The sequence below is a fragment of the Galeopterus variegatus genome, unplaced genomic scaffold (genome assembly GCF_000696425.1).
Source record: "Galeopterus variegatus unplaced genomic scaffold, G_variegatus-3.0.2 Scaffold1219, whole genome shotgun sequence".
Lineage (NCBI taxonomy): Eukaryota > Metazoa > Chordata > Mammalia > Dermoptera > Cynocephalidae > Galeopterus > Galeopterus variegatus.
Window position 1 is genome coordinate 284471 of NW_007727330.1, and position 21162 is coordinate 305632.

Here is a 21162-nt window from a genome sequence, read left to right on the forward strand (position 1 = left end):
CTGTAAAAGCCTATTCACTTTGTATTTCACATTTGTAAAATTTATAGGAAAAAAACTGTTTTCCTGCCTTTTCCTTGGAAACCACACAACAGCTTACAGACCACTCAGTTGGCCACATCTCCAACCACACGGACTGAACGCGGCAAAGACATAAAACTCCATAATGCCTGGGTACTTTTCATCCAATTCACTAACTCTGTCACATAATTTCTGTAGCCTAATTCATTTTTGGTTAACACACTAGTCAGCATGAATTTGAGAATGATTATTTTTATATATTATCTGTCAAAGAGGATTAAAAAAAACCAAAACGCTTTACAAGTTTCTGGCATGTTGTTAAAGGACTTCAACCTCCATAGTGTTCTACTTATACTATATAGATTTTATTTATTTGCTTGTTATTTAAATTTCAAAAAGGTTGACTAAAAGGAATTGTTAATCTTTGAGAATATATACCAGGGGTAATGTGTTAGGTTACGCCCCAGTAACACACCATCTGCGAATCTCAACAGATTAACACAAGAAAGGTTTCTGTCTCCCCCGGGTATACATCCATCGCAGGTAGGCAGGGAGCTCTGCCACCATCGCAGCCCCGTCTTCACTCTGCCATCGCTTCCTGGAACATCGTCTGCTCCTGTGGGAGAGCAGGCGGACAGCTTTGGAAGGCCTCTCATAAGCAATGAAGTGCTCCAGCCAGAAGACAACAGGGGTCTTTTTGACTCACAACTCCTTGGCCACAAAAGGCCAGACCCACCCAGTGAGGGACAGGGACGTGCAGTCTCACTGTGTGCCCGGAAGGGGGAAGACCAGGAACACCTGGGCTCAGAGAGGCACAGACTCCTGCCGTCAGCAGTTTGTGGATTTTGCTGTTTAATCTGACAAATGTTCATCAGCACTTACTGGTCCAAACCATAGTTCAGGTTGTCGAGAGGGTTCAATAATGACTTCAGGTTACAAAGTATAAAACAAGTCAGGACTATGCAAAAGTAATTTCTGCATAACGAAACATGTCCTAAAAGCAAGGAAAACACCAGTCAAAAGCAATGCTGAAGAGGGAGAGAATTCTTCTGACTTAAATGACAGGGAAGGGTTCACAGAGGCCATGGCGGGCAGCCGCAAGATAGGAAAAGATTTTAATGTGCAGGTGTGGGACAGGGAGACAGAAAGAAGGGATTTCCAAGCAAAGGAAACCACATAAGCAAAGCAGCACATTTAGAGACTCCCATTTTATAACCGTGTTGCCAGTTTTACTGCAACAGTGATGTCTTGAAGTCCATTTCCCAGCCCTCTGAGTTTCTGAAACTAATCCTAAGGTTGTAACAGGGGTACTGGGGTATTTTGTAGTGTCTAACTTCTGGGGCTGTTTTATTACGATGGTGGAGTGTGTGTGAGCACGCACACTGAGTCATCATAGACACTCGGAGAGAAGTGCTTCTCAATGCTAACAGGTACTTGTTATTAGACTGAAAAACAGTAATCCGGACTTTTGGCAAGAGTGAAGACGACGCTTCACGTCTGCCTCATTTCTCTCTGTTGCCTTAATGAACTGCGTGAGTTTTGCTTCCATTCACGATGAGTGGCTCTCTCTCCACGCACTTCTTCTCTGACCCTCCTTTTCTCCTTACCGAAGTTCAGCTGGAATATGGTGGCTTGTTCTCCGTCACCCGAACTGACCCCATCCATGTTCCTTGAGGCAAAGAGACTGTGAGGAGTTGTAAGAACGAACCAATAATCACAGCAATAGTCGTAACAACTACTGTCGTCGTGACAACAGAAGTTGTGTTACAATGTCTGGGGCAGATGCCTGCTGCTTTGGGCCTATCGATGACTTGTGATAGACAAGGACAGGCAAAGACCTCTCTTAGTTAGGAAGAGGTCGATGGAGATGGAAAAGCGAATGAAAACAATCCCGAAATGTGAAAAGATGAAGAAGGCACGAGGGTTCCTGTCCAAGCCTGAAGCAGCAGCCTTGGCAGGGCAGAGCCAGAGCCTCGGGTTCAAGGAATCCTGTGAACACAGACAGGGCAGTAGCCACTGATTGCTGAGTGAAGAAGCTCCAGCCTCAGGCTGCACATTCACAGCATCAGGCCCACAGCAAGTCAGCAGAGCCCAGGCAGGTGATGGGCCCCTGGGTCTTCAGTGTTCGCAGGTGCCGAATGGAACGTGCTCTGTGCTGAAATTGGAGGGCAAGGGTGGGACACTGCAGCCAGCTGCTGGGCATCAGAGCCAAGACCAGTGACATGGCCCCACACCTAGTGCTGACCACACTCCCCCCGGGGGCTCAGGGGGGCTCAAGCTCTGTACCTGGATGACAATTTTTTCTCGGTGCCAACCTTGGGAGGTGCTAGGCCAAGACCCTCACACCAGTACTACTAGTTTGCTGCCTGGAAAACATCCACTAAAGGAGAACTTGATTTCGCAAACAACTCCCCACCCCCCACCCCCAGGAGATTTAGGGAGTTGGCAGGAATTTCCCATTTTTTCTCTAACTTGATTCTGCATTACAATTACCTGGGGCCTTTTAAATACCCTGAAACCAAAGCCACATTTCAGAGATACTAAATCATAATTTCTGGGGAGGAATCTGGGTATCAAGTTTTCATAACTCCTCCAGATGATTCCAGTGTGCACCAAAATGGGAGAACAGTAGATTATAACCTTGCTCCTCAAAGAGTGGTCCTTCAACCAGCGTCACCGAAGTCACCTGGGATCCTGCTAGAAATACAGAATCCCAAGCCGCCCCCAGACCTGCCGCCTTGGACTGTACTGAATCTCAAGTGCTTCTTTGCATGTTTAAGTTTTGATAAGTACCAGAGTGCCCTTTAATGGGGCCTGCTGGTTGTAATTATCTCCATAAACGGGAAAGCCTGAATAACGCAGCAATAATGACCCGGGGTGGGGGGTGGATAGGGTTGCAGCAGGAGTGGCATGCAGAAATCAAGACCAGGACAGCTGTTGAAGAGGCTTAAAGAAACTGAAGGTTTCTGGTGGTTTCTGTATTTGCATATATTAATTTCACACTCCAGCCCGCCTTCCAAATAGAATCCTAAATAGTAAGCAGGTTTTGTTCGTTTCCACTGAAAGCTCAATATCCAACAAGACCACTCTGTGTGCTCATGCTTGTCATGAAGTTGATCCTCAGGGCCACCCACCCTGCAGATGTTAATAATTCCCTTTTTGCAGAAGCACAGAGAGGTTCAGAACCTCCCCACAGTCACTCAGCCATTCAGTGGCAGAGTGAGGATTTTTAGTTTTTCTGGCTTTCCTGTATTACCAAAATGAGGCAAGAGCTTTCTCCACCGGCCTCATTAAGCAGCCCAGGTGGGAGGGGCGGGACTGAGGGAGGAGTGTGTCTGCACTCCCACTGCAAGCCCAGTGTCCCTCCCTCCCACCCCACCCTGCCTAGAAGGTCTCCTTCATTTCCACCTGTGACAGGGACCAGCGGGCACAGCATGACGGCCGGTGGCCCATTCAGGACCTGCAAAGAGCCTGATGTCCTCTTACGCTGGCAATAAGCAGATCACAGCAGTTGAGAAAGAACCAGAATAAGAACCACCACCACCTTCCAGCCAGGGTGTCGTAACTGAAACTTTATTGTAGTATGTTCCATTATTTTCAGAACATCACTGGCAACTGGAAACTCATATGCAAGGGTGATTTTTATAACCACAGAGTAAATAAAATATAATAGAGAACGGAATTGTAACAATACACCTTAAATAGAAATATACACATTGATTCCACACATGTATAAAAGTCATGCTCTGCAAATGCTTTGTCTACATACTGTCTTCATGGGCTTCTGAATTCCAGAATGTCTCTTCAAGGATTTTCATGTGTCCCATTAGTGATGGATATTTCTAGGGAGCTTATGTAGGAGCAACAAATTACAAATTTAAAAAAAAAATTATCACAGAGCAACATTTAAAAATATTTAATATGTTTTATTCTACAAAGAATGAGCATTTCTTAAATATTACAGTGAAACAAATACACTAGCTTACAGATACATATGATTTACGACTTTATACTTCAAAAATGCAGGAGATAAATATTTTACATATATATAATCTTAGATATATGAACAATTCAATATTGCTCTTGTGTTGGCCTTGTGCACTGTATGCATGCCCATGGCTTGTCGCTGGGTAGAGAAGGGACAAGAGGGGACACAGGGAACTCACAGAGCCCCGTGCTCGTGCCCAGTGTGCCGCTTCACTGCAATATTTGAGTTTTAACTTACTGGGGCTGGGGCAAAGGTGGCTGTGCGCATATGTGATGTGGGACGTATTCTCAAGAACTACGGCTACATACTTGGGGATGGGACCACACAAATGCTAGAAACAAGAATAAACATCTGATTCAGTGGCACTAACTCCTCAAGCCCTCTGTCACCAAGATGATTCTGAGATAGCCATCAACATCCTCAGTTCGGTTCACAGAGAACGATCTCAGGCTGAAGACCCGCGACATCATCGACAGCCTCCTGTAAACTCACAGGCAAGTGTGAATGAAGTGAGTCCTGAGTGACACCAGGTTTCAGCAGTTACAAGTTTCCTACACTGATGAAGCCTCAAACACTTAAACATGTAGAAACTGACTCGAAAGGGATAAAAAAAATTCTGACTGATGATCAGTAGGAATGGGACGGTTTGCAGGGAGATCTCACGTTAAAAGCTTTATTAACGCTACAGTCAGTGGCAAAGAACCAAACCAAAATCACATCCCATTTTGGCGATGAAGTTGTTTTTCCTTCCACATAACCCATAATCAAGTTACAAATTGATGATTGCTGAGGACAGATATAGAAAAAAACATAAGGATAATTTGAAAAACAAATGTTCCAGAAAACCCACAAATTAGACCTCACTGCAAATGCTGTGGACAGCCTTCTGGAACAGACCGAGCCTGCTTGAGGGTGTGTGTCCATTAGGACTTGAGGAGGGCGTCGGAACTTGCCAAAACGCTGTGAGCTCCCCACCGGCTCCCTGCCCTTGATACCTCCCTCGGCATGCACAGCCCATCCCCGCGAATTAGACCTCACTGCAAATGCTGTGGACAGCCTTCTGGAACAGACCGAGCCTGCTTGAGGGCGTGTGTCCATTAGGACTTGAGGAGGGCGTCGGAACTTGCCAAAACGCTGTGAGCTCCCCACGGGCTCCCTGCCCATGGCATGCCTCCCTCGGCATGCACAGCCCATCCTCTCTCCCTACCCTGCCCCCAGCAAAGTCCAGGAGGTTTTGTTCTAGGAGACGAAGGAGGTAATAAGACCATGGAGCCAGGTGGTTCTTCAAGGTGCCTCCCCCACACTAGACACATCCCAAGGGTGGCAGAGCAGAGAGGATGGGACCAGGACAAGAGAACTGAACTGGAAAGGGCTGAAGAGGAGGACATGCTGACAGCACAGGTGGACGGAGGTGCCCACATGCTGCTGCAGCAGGCCCAGCAGAGCAGGGGCAGGAGAAACAGCAGGTGCAGGAGGCAGTATGTGCAAACATCCCCAACTTGTGTCTCCCCGGGACTGGGCACACCCCATGGGGCTGCAGCTTCCTCTGCCTGCCACAGGAAGCATTGCTGAGAGGACAACTGCACAGTCGGAACCTGCACGCATTCTGCCAACTGAAACAAACAGGAGAACTAAGAGGCTGTGTCAGTGGGAATTTTCAGGAAGCAGAGGGCAAGCTGACTCTTCACCGGCAGAGCAATGAAGCCAAGTGGGCTCTGTCCAGGTCGGGGCAGCCTGCCCTTCTCCAGCCACCACCTCCAGCCCACGCGCAGGAACCAGCGCACAGTCATTTAGTTTGAAGGATTAAGGATGCACACAAAATCATTAGGAGAAGATAATTGTTGTTACTGCATTGAACAGCTCTTAGAACACATGTATAATGGAACATGCAAGAGAATTTATTATGTAAATGCATTTTTCAGGAATATATTTCCAATATAGACAGATTGTCAAAAACAGTGAACTTGTGTTTCAAAGTATTTTGTTAAGGTGCAAAGTGTGGCATATACATGTTTGTGACAGTTAGAAAAATGATGTGCTTCTTGTAGCATGGCCTTTGTTGGCTGTTTCCCAGCTGGGTACAGATTAAGTTATTTAAGAGAAGAAAACCATCGTGGAGGGAAAATATCTACAAATAGCTACTTTCTTTGCTTATATTTAAAATCTGAGAGCTAGAAGAAATAATACCCCTCAAAGATCAAAAGAAGGAAACTTCACACGTCTAAAAACCTCAAGGTATAACACACAGAAACGTTATTGCAATGTTTTAATAATGTCACGATATCCTTCCTCAAAAATTAAAAATTTCTGACAGAGCAGCATGCTGTTCATGAAGTCACTGTCTGAGAAACTAACTACTCCGACAGGTTAAAAGGGGACTGACTGACTAGGGCTCTGGGACGGGAGGCACCGCGCAGGGTGGTGAGGATGGAGAATGAACATCCTTTGGAGGAGGCTGTGTTATTTTATTCTTTATCCAGTTAACAAACCATGAAATGGACCAAGGGGTCTTCTCGCCTCCTCCCCCAAAGACGCTGTTGGCTTCTGAGCAGGGAGATAAGCCTGGTTTGGGGTTGGTGCCAGTAGCTCTGGGTTAACACATGCAAGGACACATGCCACTTCCATGGGTATGAGTCCTCCCATCTCCTAATGGCCAATGCCACCTTCAGAAATTGCTGGCACCTCTCTCAGTTCCTGGGATGCTGAATGTGATGGTCCTCATTTTAACCACCTGGCAGATTCTGTGACTCTGGAGAAGGCTGGCTCTCAGCTGGTGGTGGGGATGCCATCTGAGGACAAGAGGGCACGTTGCATCAAGTGCAATGTTTAACAAGTGGGCATCGTACATGCTACCCTGATGACGGTGGGCTTCACGCGGGGGTGGGGGCGCCCGTGGGAAGGGCACTCACATGACCACACACTTGCCCTTGAGCTTCTCCCTCCTTTTCTGCTGCTTGCTCTTCTTCCCGTCGATCTGTAGGCTCACGGTCCTGCGCTTCTCCAGGTTGAGCAGCTCCTGGAAGAGCTCCTTCACGTTGTGGTTGAGCTTGGCCGAGGTCTCCATGAAGGCGCACTTCCACGTGCGGGCCAGGGCCTCCGCCTCGCTGCCCTGCACCTCGCGGCTGGGGCTCTCGTCACACTTGTTCCCCACCAGCATGATGGGGATGCTCTCCACATTCCCTTTGATCTCGCAGATCTGTTGGTAGATGGGTTTGAGCTCCTCCAGGGACTGCCGGCTGGTGATGGAGTACACCAGGATGAAGGCGTGCCCCTTGGAGATGGACAGCCGTTGCATGGCGGGGAACTGGTGGCTCCCCGTTGTGTCGGTGATCTGCAGCGTGCATATGCTCTTGTCACAGCTGATCACCTGCCGGTAGGTGTCTTCCACGGTCGGGATGTAGCTCTCCCGGAACGTGCCCTTCACAAACCTCAAGACCAGGGAGCTCTTGCCAACACCACCTGCCCCAAACACAGCCACCCGGTAATCGTTGCTCTGTTCAGGCATGTTGCTTGAGGGCTCCAACTACCAACCAGGAAACCTAGCAAAGGAACCAGATGTTTGAGAGAATTAATAAACCTTCTTCAAAAGGATCGCTTTACCTTCTTTTGATAGCTTAAGAAAAAAAAGACATGATAAAGTTTGCTTTCAGTCTCTCAACATAGGAACAATGCAAATTTCATTTCAAAATGTCCAATTCTAAATCCAATAAATTTGGTCAACCTCAATTTTCAAAAGGGCAGCCAATCTACTCAGTGTAAACTGGAGCCTGTCTGTTTCTCCTTATTGGACCATGACCCTGAGATCTTTGCTCATGCACAGCCCTGTGCCCAGGAGAAGATGCAAAGTCAGCCCAAGAGGCAGAATCAAAGAAAGGCGATGGGGGATGAGATGCTCACAGTCCCTAACACACGAATACAATAATTACAGAATATCTTTATTGTTTTATCTGAAGTACAGAATTCCCAATATACTGGTCATAATAATGTTTTTTGGTTTTTGTTTTATTTATTTATTTTTTTTAACAAATACCAGGAGGGGGAAACACTGGAGAAAGATGATAGTCTCAGTTCCCAATATACTGGTCATAATAATGTTTTTTGGTTTTTGTTTTATTTATTTATTTTTTTTACAAACACCAGGAGGGGGAAACACTGGAGAAAGATGGTAGTCTCAATATTTACTGTTTATATTAACTAATGAAATCTTCACCACCTTGCAGAATGAAAGCAGAAACACAGCAGGGACTGGGAATATAATGGTCCTGATGTTACACAGCCAGGAAGAGGCAAGGCTGGGACACAAACCAAAGTATCACAGAGGCTGGCGCACAGCCACAGGCTGGCTGCAGAGACAGCTGGTCCCAGGGGCTTGGGCATTACTCAGGCCATCGTACAGATTGTCCCCATTAAGCAGGAAGAGTTGACGGTTACCTAAGAAGCTTGTATCGTTATTTTGCTCATCAAAATTAAAAATCTTATATGTGCTTTATTTTTAAGAATCCTAAGAAGTTGGCTTTTAGCAGGATGGTGGTATAAATTATTTGTTAAAGGTCATTAAAATTGAGTGGAATGAGGTTTCCCCCCATCACAAACATTACCCCTAGTCCACGGGATTTGTAAATGTGCTTTCTTCATTTATACACTATTAAATATCTTTCTTCCTGCCTCTTCTTTGGTAAGGAAAGACATACACCACACAAAAAAGTAGAGAATTAAGCACCATCCAAATTTTTAACTAAAGTAGAAAGTAATATGATGATATGAAGCACGGAATCCGTTCTTTCTGCAGGCAAGCACTACGCTGGTTTTTCACTTTTCTATTCTCAGAGTAACTGTAGAATGATAATAAAAAGCACCACTGAACAAAGTCATTTTCAGAGTCCAGTAAAAATTGTCAAAAATAATCAACAATTGGGCCGAGCCCATGGTGCACTCAGGAGAGTGCGGCGCTGGGAGCACAGTAGTGCTCTCGCCACGGGTTCAGATCCTATATAGGGATGGCTGGTGCACTCACAGCGCTCACTGGCTGAGCGCAGTGCGGCCGGTCTCAAAAAGGACAAAAAAAAATCAACAATAAAAGGAAACAGGTTGTGCAATGAATATGTCCACTGGCAGACATAGCAAGAGGTCAAAGCCCGGGACTGTGGCATCCCATCTTCTGACTTCACCACACATATGTGCCAACAAGTCTGCTCAATCAAATACTCAGTTGTTCTTACGTGCACTTTGGAATCAAAAACCCAACCAAGAAACTAAAGAAGCATCAATGTTAAAAGAGAGGATGGAAAGATGTCAGGAAGTTCATTAACAGTAAAAGGCTGCAGACAAGCCTGCTTAGGAGTTTGTCTATTAAATGCTCATAAGATAATGATGATCAATTCAAGAGTGCAGCATTGTGACAAATTGTTCCACTTTAAGAAAAATCAATGGCATATGGATTCTGATTTGAAGCTTCTCTGCATCCTTGGAATAAAGCTCCCTTTTTGCTTGGAAGGCAGTGTCCTCACCCAGCTTTGCCTTGTATTGTGGTTATTTAGCGTCACACTAAAGTGTCAGTATCCAGCTAGAAGAGAATGTCTTAACAAGCTTTGCATCCCAATATCTCTAAATGAGTGCTAGTCCACAGAACATGCCCTGTATGTGTTTGCTGAACATGTGGGTCAGCTGTGTTCAGGTTTCTCCATTACTGAAATGACAACCAAAATATAGAAACCAAATACTAAACATGAAAAGGAAAGTATTCATGGCTACTATATTCATTTGTCCAAAGAAATACCTGTTGAACTTCTGCTAGAGCCCAGCTCTAGGTGAAGGACCAAGAAACAATGATGCAGAGGCCAGACCCGAGGTAGACCCTCTATTCCCATGGAACTCAGAACCAAGTGAAGCAGATATGAACCAAAAAGATAACCACCCAAATATTTAATAAATTACATCACAGCAGGTGCTGCAACTGAGGTGTCTGAAGGAACCTAATCAAACCTGGAATATCAGGAACAATTTCCCTAGGGAGGTGGCATGGGAGCAGGAACCCGAAAAATGAGCTTAGCCAGGCAGGTGAAGGGTACAGAGTTCAACGTGCATTTATGAGATAGGCCTGGGGCAGTAACTCCATACTGTTCGACTCCAACAGTTTTCACCCAAGCTGTAAACTATATTCTTCCATCACAAAACCATTCATTTGTTTCACAAGCTTTTATAAAACACCTTCTCGATACTATGCAAACTTAGTGCTTACCCAATGGAAGCCCACAGCATTAGCCGGCAGACAAGCATAGGAAAGGATGCGCTACACCCCATTCTTAAGACACTGTGACAAAGTAATAAGCAAAGGCAGAAGCATCTAGCGGGGTGTCAAATTCTGCCAGAATTCTCAGGAAATATTTCACAGAGGACTGGGATTTGCCAGATAGTGATGTGATGAGAAGTAGGTCAGTCAGAACAACGGACTCATGGTGAGGAACGAGCACGGGGAAGATCCCTCATACTCCTGTTGTGGTGAAAGCTGATGTAAACTGCATCTGGGGGTAGGTCTGGGGGAGCAGGTGAGTAATCCAGATAAAAGGCAGAAGAAAGAAGCAGTTTTAGAGAAAAGACAGTGGACAGACAGTAAGGAGAAAGCAGCTATGACTAGGTCGGGTTTGTAGGACAGATAGGGGAGATATCTGGTAGGTGATTGAGTTTTGGTTTGGAAGCTCAGCAGAGAGGTCCAGTTTAGCGATAAATATCTGGGTATCATAAAAAAAAACAATGCCCAGGGAGAGAGCACGTGGAATGAAAGAACACCAAATGCCAAACCTGANGGGGTAGGTCTGGGGGAGCAGGTGAGTAATCCAGATAAAAGGCAGAAGAAAGAAGCAGTTTTAGAGAAAAGACAGTGGACAGACAGTGAGGAGAAAGCAGCTATGACTAGGTCGAGTTTGTAGGACAGATAGGGGAGATATCTGGTAGGTGATTGAGTTTTGGTTTGGAAGCTCAGCAGAGAGGTCCAGTCTAGCGATAAATATCTGGGTATTACGAGGTTGCTATGAAAGAACACTATACAATAACTCAAAGCCATATGAAGAAATAAATGTCTTGGTGAAGGTAAATTCATGGACAATTATAAAAGCTAGTGTTATTGTAAAAACAGTGTGTAACTCCACTTTTTGCTTTCTAAAAGAGACTAATACATTTTTAAAACATGGTCATTAGTCTAAAAGTATTATTGTAACTGTAGTTTATAACCCCACATTTTGTTTACTACATAATTTAAGACAGTGCATTAAAATGAATTATTAGTTTATGATTTTGGACAGACAATGTATAATTTTGTGACATCAACAACTGAAAGGATAGGACAGAACTTAAAGGAGCAGAGTTTTTGTATGTTATTGGAGTTAAGAAGGCATAAATTTAAATTAGAGTGTTAAATACAATCCCCATAGTAACCACAAAGAAAGTAGCTATGGAATTTACACAAAAGGAAATGAGAAAGGAATTTAAATATTTCTCTACAAAAAAATCAACTCAAAAGAAGATAGTAATGAAGGACAAAAAACTGTCAGGCATATAAAAAAACAAATAACAAAATGACAGAAGTAGTCCCTTTTTATTAGCAATTACTTTAAATATAAGTGGATTAAACTCTTCAATCAAAAGACAGAGATTGGCAAAATGGATAAAAAGAATGATCCAACTACATGCTGTCTGTAAGAGACTCACTTTAGATTCTAAGACACAAATAGGATGAAAGTGAAGGGATCAGAAAAGATATTCCCTGGGAAAAGATACAGCCAAAAGAGAACAAGAGTGGCTATACCAATATCAGACAAAATAGACTTTAAAAAAGGAGTTAGAAGGAACAAATGAAAACATATATTAATAAAAAGCTCAATACAGCAAGAGGATATAACAAGTGTAAACACATATATGCATAATAACAGAACATCAAACTATATGAAGCAAAAATTGAAAGAATTAAAGGGAGAAATACTTTTACAATAATAGCTTTAGACATTGCTACCTCAGTCTCAATAGTGGATAGAACAACCAGACAGAAGATAAGGAAATAGAGGATTTGAACAGCACAATAAAGGAACTAGTTCTAACAGACATGTACAGAACATTACCCAACAACAAAATACTTTCTTCTCAAGTTCAGGTGGGACATTTGGGATAGACCATATCTTAAGCCACAGATTAAGTCTCAATAGATTTAAAAGGATAGACTCATACAAAGTATCTTCTCCAATGATAATGGGGTGAAGTTAGAAATTAGTAACACGAAAAACTGGAAAATTCACAAATTTGTGGAAATTAAACAACCAGTAGATCAACAAAGACATCACAAGAAATGTTAGAAAATAGAAATGAATGAAAATGAAAACCCAACATACTAAAACTTATGGGATACAGCAAAACAGTGCTATGGGGGAAATTTATAGCTATAAATAAACACATTAAAATGTAAGAAAGATCTCAAATTAGCAATCTAAATTTACAGCTTAATGAACTAGAAAAAGAAACAAAACCCAAAGCTAATAGAATGAAGGAAGTCGACTGGAGCAGAAAAACATGAAATGAGAATAGAAAAACAATTGAGAAAATCACCAAAATCAAAAGTTAGTTTTTTGAAAATATCAACAAAATTAATAAACCCTCAGCTAAGACTAAGCAAAAAGGTGAGAAGACTCAAATTACTAAAATCAGAAATTAAAGGGGACATTACTTTAATTTTTAAATTACTTATAAAGTACTTTTTAAATTAAATTACTTTAATTTAAAGGAGACATTACTGACCTTACAGAAATAAAAGGATTGTAAGAAACTCCTATAACCACTGTATGCCAATTCACATAACTTAGATGAAACAGACACAAATTACCAAAGCTGACCCCAGAAGAAATTAAAAATCTGAATAGACTTATAACTGGTAAATAGTTTAAACTAGGAATCAAAAAACTACCCACAAAGGTAAACCTGGGTCCAGGTGGCTTCAGTGGTGAATTCTAGCAAACATTTATAGAAAAATTAATACCAATTATTTACAAACTTCCAAAAAATGTAAGAGGAAAGAAAATTTCTCACTATTTGTATGAATCTAGTTTTACCCTCATGCCAATACCAGCGAAGGCATCACAAAAAAACTACAGACCAATATCTGTCATGAATATAGATACAAAAATCCTCAATAGGATACAGCAAACTAAATCCATCAATATATAAAAAAAATTATACATCATAACCAAGTAGAATTTAACCCAGGAATACAAAGTTGGCTTAACACTTAAAAATCAAGGTAATATACCATATCAATAAAATAATGTACAACATGACAAAAAAAAGAGACAAAAATTCAATGCCCATTTATGATGTTAAAAAAAACATAAGCCAGGAACAACAGGAAACTTCCTCAAGAAGATCAAGGGCATATAATGAAAAACACATAGCTTACACTGAAACACCTAAGATCAGGAAAAAGACAAGGGTATCCACTCTTGAAGATTCTATCCAATATTAGTAAAGGAATTGGTCAAGAAAATGAAATAAAAAACATCCATATTTCAAAAGTAAGAAATAAAACTATCTCTATTTGCAGATGACATGCACTTGTATATAGAAACCTAGGGAATCCACTAAAAAACTATTAGAACTAATAAACTAGTTCAGCAAGGTTTTAGAACAAAACATTACATAAAAAACCAATTGTATTTCTACACACTTGCAACAAACAATTTGAAAATGAAATTTAAAAACCAATTCCATTTACAGTAGCATAAAAAAATAAAATACTTAGGAATGAGCTTAACAAAAAGATGCAAAACTTATACTCTGGAAATTAAAAAACATTGCTAAAAGAAATTAAAAAGCTAAATAAATAGAAAGACAGCCCATGTTCATATAACAGAAGACTTATTATTGTTAAGATAGCAATATTCCCCAAATCATCTACAGAGTCAATGCAATGCCTGAAAAAATTCCACTGTCTACTTTGCAGAAATTGACAAACTGATCCCAAAATATGAAAATTCAAGAGACCCAGAATCGCCAGAAAAATGTTTAAAAAAAAAAAGCTGGAGGACTCATACGTCCTCATTTTTCTGATTCAAACTCACTACATGAATAATCAAGACACTTTGGTACTCACACAGGATAGACATATACAGTCAAATTATTTTCAACAGGGTGCCAAGACCATTGAATGTGGAAAGGACAGTCTTTTCAACCAATGATGCTGGGACAACTGTATATCCACATGAAAAGAATAAAGTTGAACCCTTCCCTCACACCACATACAAAATTAACTCAAAATGAATCAAAGGCTTAAATGTAAGAGCTAAAACTATAAGGCTCTTAGAAGAAAACAAAGAGGGCCAAGCCCGTGGCGCACTCGGGAGATTGCGGCGCTGGGAGCACAGCGACGCTCCCGCCGCGGGTTCAGATCCTATATAGGAATGGCCGGTGCGCTCACTGGCTGAGCGCAGTGCGGGCAACTCCACACCAAGGGTTGCGATCCCCTTACCGGTCACGAAAAAGACAAAAAAAAAAGGAAGAAAGAAAACAAAGGCATAAGCTTTTATAACCTTGCATTAGACAATGGTCTCTGAGATGTGACACCAAAAATATGAGCAACAACATTGAAACAATGTAAATTGAACTTTATCAAAATGAAAGGATGCTATCAAGAAAGAAAAAAGCCCACATGAGAGGAATTTTTATAAATCAAACACCTGATAAAAGATTAATCCCAGAATATATAAAGAAATTGTAAAATTCAACAACAACAAAATAGGCAAAAGACTTGAATAGACATTTCTCCAAACATATACAAATAGTGAACGAGCACATGAAAAGATATTTCACACCACTAGTACTTAGGAAAATGCAAATCAAAATCATAACAAAATATCACTTCATACCCACTTCGATGTTATAATAAACAACAACAAACCCAAAAAGTAACAAATGTTGGCAAGGATGTGAAAAATTTGGAACCTCAACAATATACTAGTAAACTGAATCCAATAACACATCAAAAAGATTATATACATGTTCAAGTGTGATTTATCCCAGGGATGCAAGGATGGTTCAACATACGAAAATCAATAAACCTAATGCATCACATCAACAGAATAAAAGAAAAAACCCATATGATCATCTCAATAGATGTAGAAAAAGTATTTGACAAAACTCAACATCCCTTCCTGATAAAACCTCTCAACAAATTAGGCATAGAAGGAACGTCCCTCAATACAATAAAGGACATATGCAACAAACCTGCAGCTAATAGTATACTGAATGGGGAACAAGACAAGGATGCCCACTCTCACCACTTTTATTCAACATAGTAGTATTTGCTCCTAGCCAGAACAAATAGGCAAGAGAAATAAATAAAGGGCATCTAAATTGGAAAGAAGGAAGTCAAATTGTCCCTGATTGCAGATGACATGCTTTTATAGACAGAAAAACCTAAAGATACTACCAAAAATCTCCTACATCTGGTAAGCAAATTCAGTCAAGTTGCAGAATACAAAATCTGCATACTAAAATCAGTAGTGTTCCTATACACCAACAACAAACTAGCTGAAAAAGAAATCAAGAGAGCATCCCATTTATAATAGCTACAAAACAGCAACAACAAAAATAACCTAGGAATAAATTTAACCAAAAAGATGAAAGATCTCTAAAATAAAATCTATAAAACACTGATGACAAAATTAAAGACACCAAAAAATGAAAAGATATCCCATGTTAATGGATTGGAAGAATTAATATTGTCAATATGACTGCACTACCCAAAGCAATCTACAGATTCAATGCAGTCCCTAGAAAAAAGAATCCTAAAATTCCTATGAAACCACAAAATACCCCAATAGCCAAAGAAATCCTGAGCAAAAGGAACAAAACTGGAGATATCACACTACCTGACTTCAAAATATACTACAAAGCTATAGTAATCAAAACAGTATGGAACTGGTACAAAAACAAACGCAAAGACCAATGGAACAGAATAGAGACCCAAAATAAACCCATTGATTTACAGCCAACTGATTTTCAACAAAAGCATCAAGAACACACATTGGGGAAAGGACAGTCTCTTCAATAAATGGTCCAAAGAAAACTGAATATCCATATGCAGAAGAATAAAACTAGACCTCTACTGCTCAACATAAACCAAAATCAACTCAAAATGGATTAAAGACTTAAATGTAAGACCCCAAACTATAAAGCTACCTGAAGAAAACATAGGAGAAATGCTTTAAGACATTGGTCTGGGCAAATATTGTATGGACAAGACTTCAAAAGCACAGGCAACAAAAGCAAAAATAGAAAAATGGCACTATATCAAACTAAAAAAGCCTCTGCACAGCAAAGAAAACAATCAGATTGACAAGGCAACCTGTGGAATGGGAGAAAATATTTTCAAACTATTCATCTGATAAGGGATTAATATCCAGAATATACAAGGAACTCAACTCAACAGAATAAAAAACAAATAATCTGATTTAAAAATGGAGGGGGCAACACTGAGGGTTGCGATCCATTGCCAGACACAGAAAAAAGACAAAAGACAAAAAAATAAAAAATAAAATAAAATAAAAATGGACAAATGGCTTGAATAGACATTTCTCAAAAGAAAACATAACAAATGGCCAGTAAGCATATGTAAAAATGCTCAACATCACTAATCATCAGGAAAATGGAGCTCAAACCTGTAAGGAGATATCGTAGACAAAGAATAACAAATACTTGTGAGGATGCATAGGAAAGGGAAATCTTATACATTGTTATATATTGAATATAAATTAGTACAGCCATTATGGAAAACAGTGTGGAGGTTCCTCAAAAAAACTAAAATTAGAACTACATATGATCCAGCAATCCCACTACTGGGTATTTATCCAAAGGAAAGGAAATCAGTATACCAAAGAGATATTTGCACCCCCATGTTAATTGCAGCACTATTCACAATAGCTGAAAAGTGGAATCAACCTAAGTGTCCATCAGCATAGGAACAGATAAGGAAAATGTGGTATATATACACAATGGAATACTATTCAGCCATACAGAGAATGAAATCTTGGCATTCATGGCAACATGAACGAGCCTGGAAGACATTATGCTAAATGAAATAAGTCAGGCATGGAAAGATACATACTGCATGTTGTCACTCATATGTGGGAGCTAAAAAAGTTGAGCCCATAAAAGTAGAAAGTAGAATTGTGGTTAGTAGAGGCTAGGAAGGGTGGGGGGAAAGGGGAGAAAGGAAGAGGCTGGTTAATGGATACAAACCTACAACTGGATAGAAAGAATAAGTTCTAGAGTTCTATACTACTGTTAGACATCTGTAATTAACAATAATTCATCATATATTTTCAAATACCTAGAAGAAAGGATTCCAATGCAAAGAAATGATAAATGTTTGAGGTGATGAGTGTACAAATTACCTTGATTTGACAATTACATATTATGTATATGTATCAAAATATCACTTTGTACCCCACAAATAAGTATAAATATTATGTCAATTAAAATAATAACATATTTTAAAATGAAATTTTAAAAAGAAACAACCCACAGAATGGGAGAAAAACTTTTATAGATCATATATCTGATATGAAATTAATGCCAGAATATATAAAGAACTTCTACAATTCAACAACAAAACAACCCAATTTTAAAATTGGCAAAAGACTTGAATAGACATTTCTCCAAAGATATACAGGTGGTCAATAAGCACATGAGAAGATACTCAACATGACTAGTCATTAGAGAAATACAAATCAAAGCCACTACACAATGCCACTTCACACCCATTTGGATGGCTATAATAAGAAACATCAACACACCCAGAAAATAACAAATGCTGGCAAGGATGTGGAGAAGCTGGAACCCTCATGCATCACCAGCTGAAATGTGAAATGGTAGTGGTGCTTCGGCAAACATCCTATCAGTTCCTCAAAAGGTTAAACACAGAATTACTGTGATGACCCAGCAACTCCCTCCTGGGTATATGAGAAATGAAAACATATAGCCACACAAAATAGTGCACAGAAATGTTCATAGCAATATTCATAATAGCCAAAAAGTGGAAACAACACCAATGTTTGTCAACTAACGGATGGATAATTAAAATGTGGTATATCCATACAAGGGTATTTCAAAAAGTTAATGGGAAGATTCGTATGATCTTTCAATTCTATTTTCCATGAACTTTTTGAAGTACTTGAGTTATTCAGCAATAAAAAGGAATGAAGGACTATTACATTCTACAATGGGGATGAACCTTGACAACGTTATGCTAAGTGGAAGAAGCCAGTAAGAAAAGACAACATACTGTAAGATTCCATTTAAATCAAACACACAGAATTGCAAGTCCACGGAGACAAATGAGGTGACTGACTATGGGCGCAGGGCTTCCTCTGGGGTAATGGAAATGTTCTAACTGCTGTGCAACCCTGTGAAGACACTAAAACACTGAGTCATACATTTTAACTGTGCGAATTTCTCAATAAAGCCGTGACTTAAAATAGGACATAGGAAAGGGCTTCATATGATCCAAAGTCGACTGATTGTGAAAATGATTCACAGATATAGAGGAAAAGGTCGACATTCTACAATGGGGATGAACCTTGACAACGTTATGCTAAGTGGAAGAAGCCAGTAAGAAAGGACAACATACTGTAAGATTCCATTTAAATCAAACACACAGAATTGCAAGTCCACGGAGACAAATGAGGTGACTGACTATGGGCGCAGGGCTTCCTCTGGGGTAATGGAAATGTTCTAACTGCTGTGCAACCCTGTGAAGACACTAAAACACTGAGTCATACATTTTAACTGTGCGAATTTCTCAATAAAGCCGTGACTTAAAATAGGACATAGGAAAGAGCTTCATATGATCCAAAGTCGACTGATTGTGAAAATGATTCACAGATATAGAGGAAAAGGTCATGGACCCCAGTGGAAGAAATAACCTGTTAAAGGTTACAGGCTCAGCTTTATTCCTAACATCCAAATAATGTAAACATCCCAAATATTCACAGTGGAAGAGATAAACAAACTCTGAAATACTAAAACCATAAAAAACAAACACTGAATGAATATATTCATACACAAGGAAAAGCAATGCCTGGAGTGAAACGCAACACCCTGGCTGCAGCCGACAGCGCCTGCTGGGGGCCAGAAAGGCTGCCTCTCCTGACACGGGTGCTGGGCACACAGATGGTAACACTGTGTTCACCATTACAGTTTTACACCGTGTATTCACTGCTTGAGTAAGAGATCCTAATGCCTTGACCTCTTAACTTTGGACCACATCTACCTGTGAAATCAACACAACTACATTCCTTCCTCCACTACAGGTTTTTTGTCAGTTCTATTATATTTTAAAGTACATACCAGTATTTAAGTTTTCCAGATATAATATTTACACTTTGTTCAATTTAAATTAGTGTTCTGTGCTTTGTTTACAGGTTGTTTCTAAACCCTTTCGATAAACAGAATTAACAGGATTTTGAAGATTTTTCACTGCAGAAGTAGATAGGAGGACTGGACCCACTGAGAAGGAAAGGTTCTTTTCTCATCAGACTTTGCTAATTAAAAAATAACATTGTGTCAGCAACATTTGAATCTTACTTTTTTTCTGGATTTCTTTGGGTTTGTTTCCAAGTAACTCTCAGTTTCCAATTTTTATATTTCAATTTGTCCACTTCCTTAAATCCATTTTATGTTTTGGTATAAACATTACTGATAAATTATTTTAGACAGTATTAAAGTTTCTGAGTTCATGTCCTCTCACTTGATTTGACAGAATTCTGAATGCAGCCAAACTAAGTTCAAATTCTTTCTTCTCCCGATTTTAAGGAGTATTTCATTTTTAACTTTAGCATCCTGGTTGTTGATGTGAAATCTAAAGTCGGTATGATTCTCTTTCCTTTGCAGGAAATTTGGTTTGTTCTTCTCTTTGGAAGGTTAGAGTTTTCTCTTTAACCGGGAAGTTATGACATTTCACCAGGATATATCTGAAATTGCTCTGTAATTTTGTTTTTGGGGGGAAGAAGGATAAGGGGTAAAAACCCGATTGTTTGTGCAGCTTGGGGAAATTTTCTTCTATTTTTCTAATTACATCATCCAAACCCCCGTATCTTTTCTCTTTTTCTAGAGTTTCTGCTAGATAATGAATTGATCGTAGCTATTCTTGATTTCTCTAGAATCTTCTCCCTTATACTTTCAATACCCTTTCCTGTACTTGACGTGTCCTTTTGCACAGAAGCACTTTCTTACCTTAGGAAAAGTGATATGAGCATGCTCATTGAATGTGCTGCTGCTGTTCTCACTTATCTGAGATACCTCTGGCTCTGTTAGTTCATTTTAGTCCTTCTCTTTCACGTTGTTGTTTCCCCAGATGTCTGCTGGCCTCTGTTTCCATTGATGTACAAGTGACTCATGTGGGCTGGCAGTGACAGCTGGAGGGGTTCTCTAAATGATGCACGAGTCTGCTCACCAGCAGCTAATCCCCTGAATAAGAAGCCTGTTGGGATGACTTCAAACACACCTTTTATTTAACTTTTCTTGAACTTGGTTAGAATACACTATCTCTACAGTTCCTTACACTTCTAAAAAGCTAATACAGAGACAGATGAGGGAAAGAATCAAGGAACAGGAATAAACTATCCACCCCAAAGTGTCACAAAATATAAAATCATGTGTTAATAAAGAATTCAAAATGAGACCTGTTAAGCACTGAAAATCAAGTAAGGGACTATCCTAGACCTATAGGTTCTAGATTCTGCGGAAAATGGGATTTTGATTTTCTGAGTGCAGAAGTTTCCCATTCAAGTGTCCTTTGGAAGAAATTTAGATTCATGTGAACAAACCCACCCACAGTCTTTATCTGTATTCTGAACTAATCCTGCTTCAAAAAACAAATAGGTAAAACTAGAAAAAAATTACAGGTTAGAAGAATTCAGTTCTTTAAGAGTGAACACTTGGAAAAGCCTGACAATTTAGTGTACTATCCTGCCTAAAACGTGCCATCTACAGTCTGAGATTGAGGGCTCATGTGTTTCCTGAAGTTCAGAGAGACGGCCTCTGCTCAGTTATCACCTTGGTTTCCCAAGATGCTTTCTCCTCATTATAACACTGAAACATTATTAACTTAAAACAAACTC

The 21162-nt window shown here is 40.2% G+C and overlaps 1 protein-coding gene across 1 annotated transcript; it reads right to left on the reverse strand.

Moving 5' to 3' along the window:
- Positions 1–5883: 5883 nt before the first annotated feature.
- Positions 5884–7541, reverse strand: DIRAS2 (DIRAS family, GTP-binding RAS-like 2). The gene has a single exon (XM_008575619.1). It carries the CDS (start codon positions 7509–7511, stop codon positions 6912–6914), a length of 600 nt encoding a protein of 199 aa, XP_008573841.1. The 5' UTR covers positions 7512–7541; the 3' UTR covers positions 5884–6911.
- Positions 7542–21162: the final 13621 nt, after the last annotated feature.

Bases quoted from the DNA above. Each gene is read 5' to 3' on its own strand.
- DIRAS2 (XM_008575619.1), bottom strand. From the start codon at position 7,511: ATGCCTGAACAGAGCAACGATTACCGGGTGGCTGTGTTTGGGGCAGGT.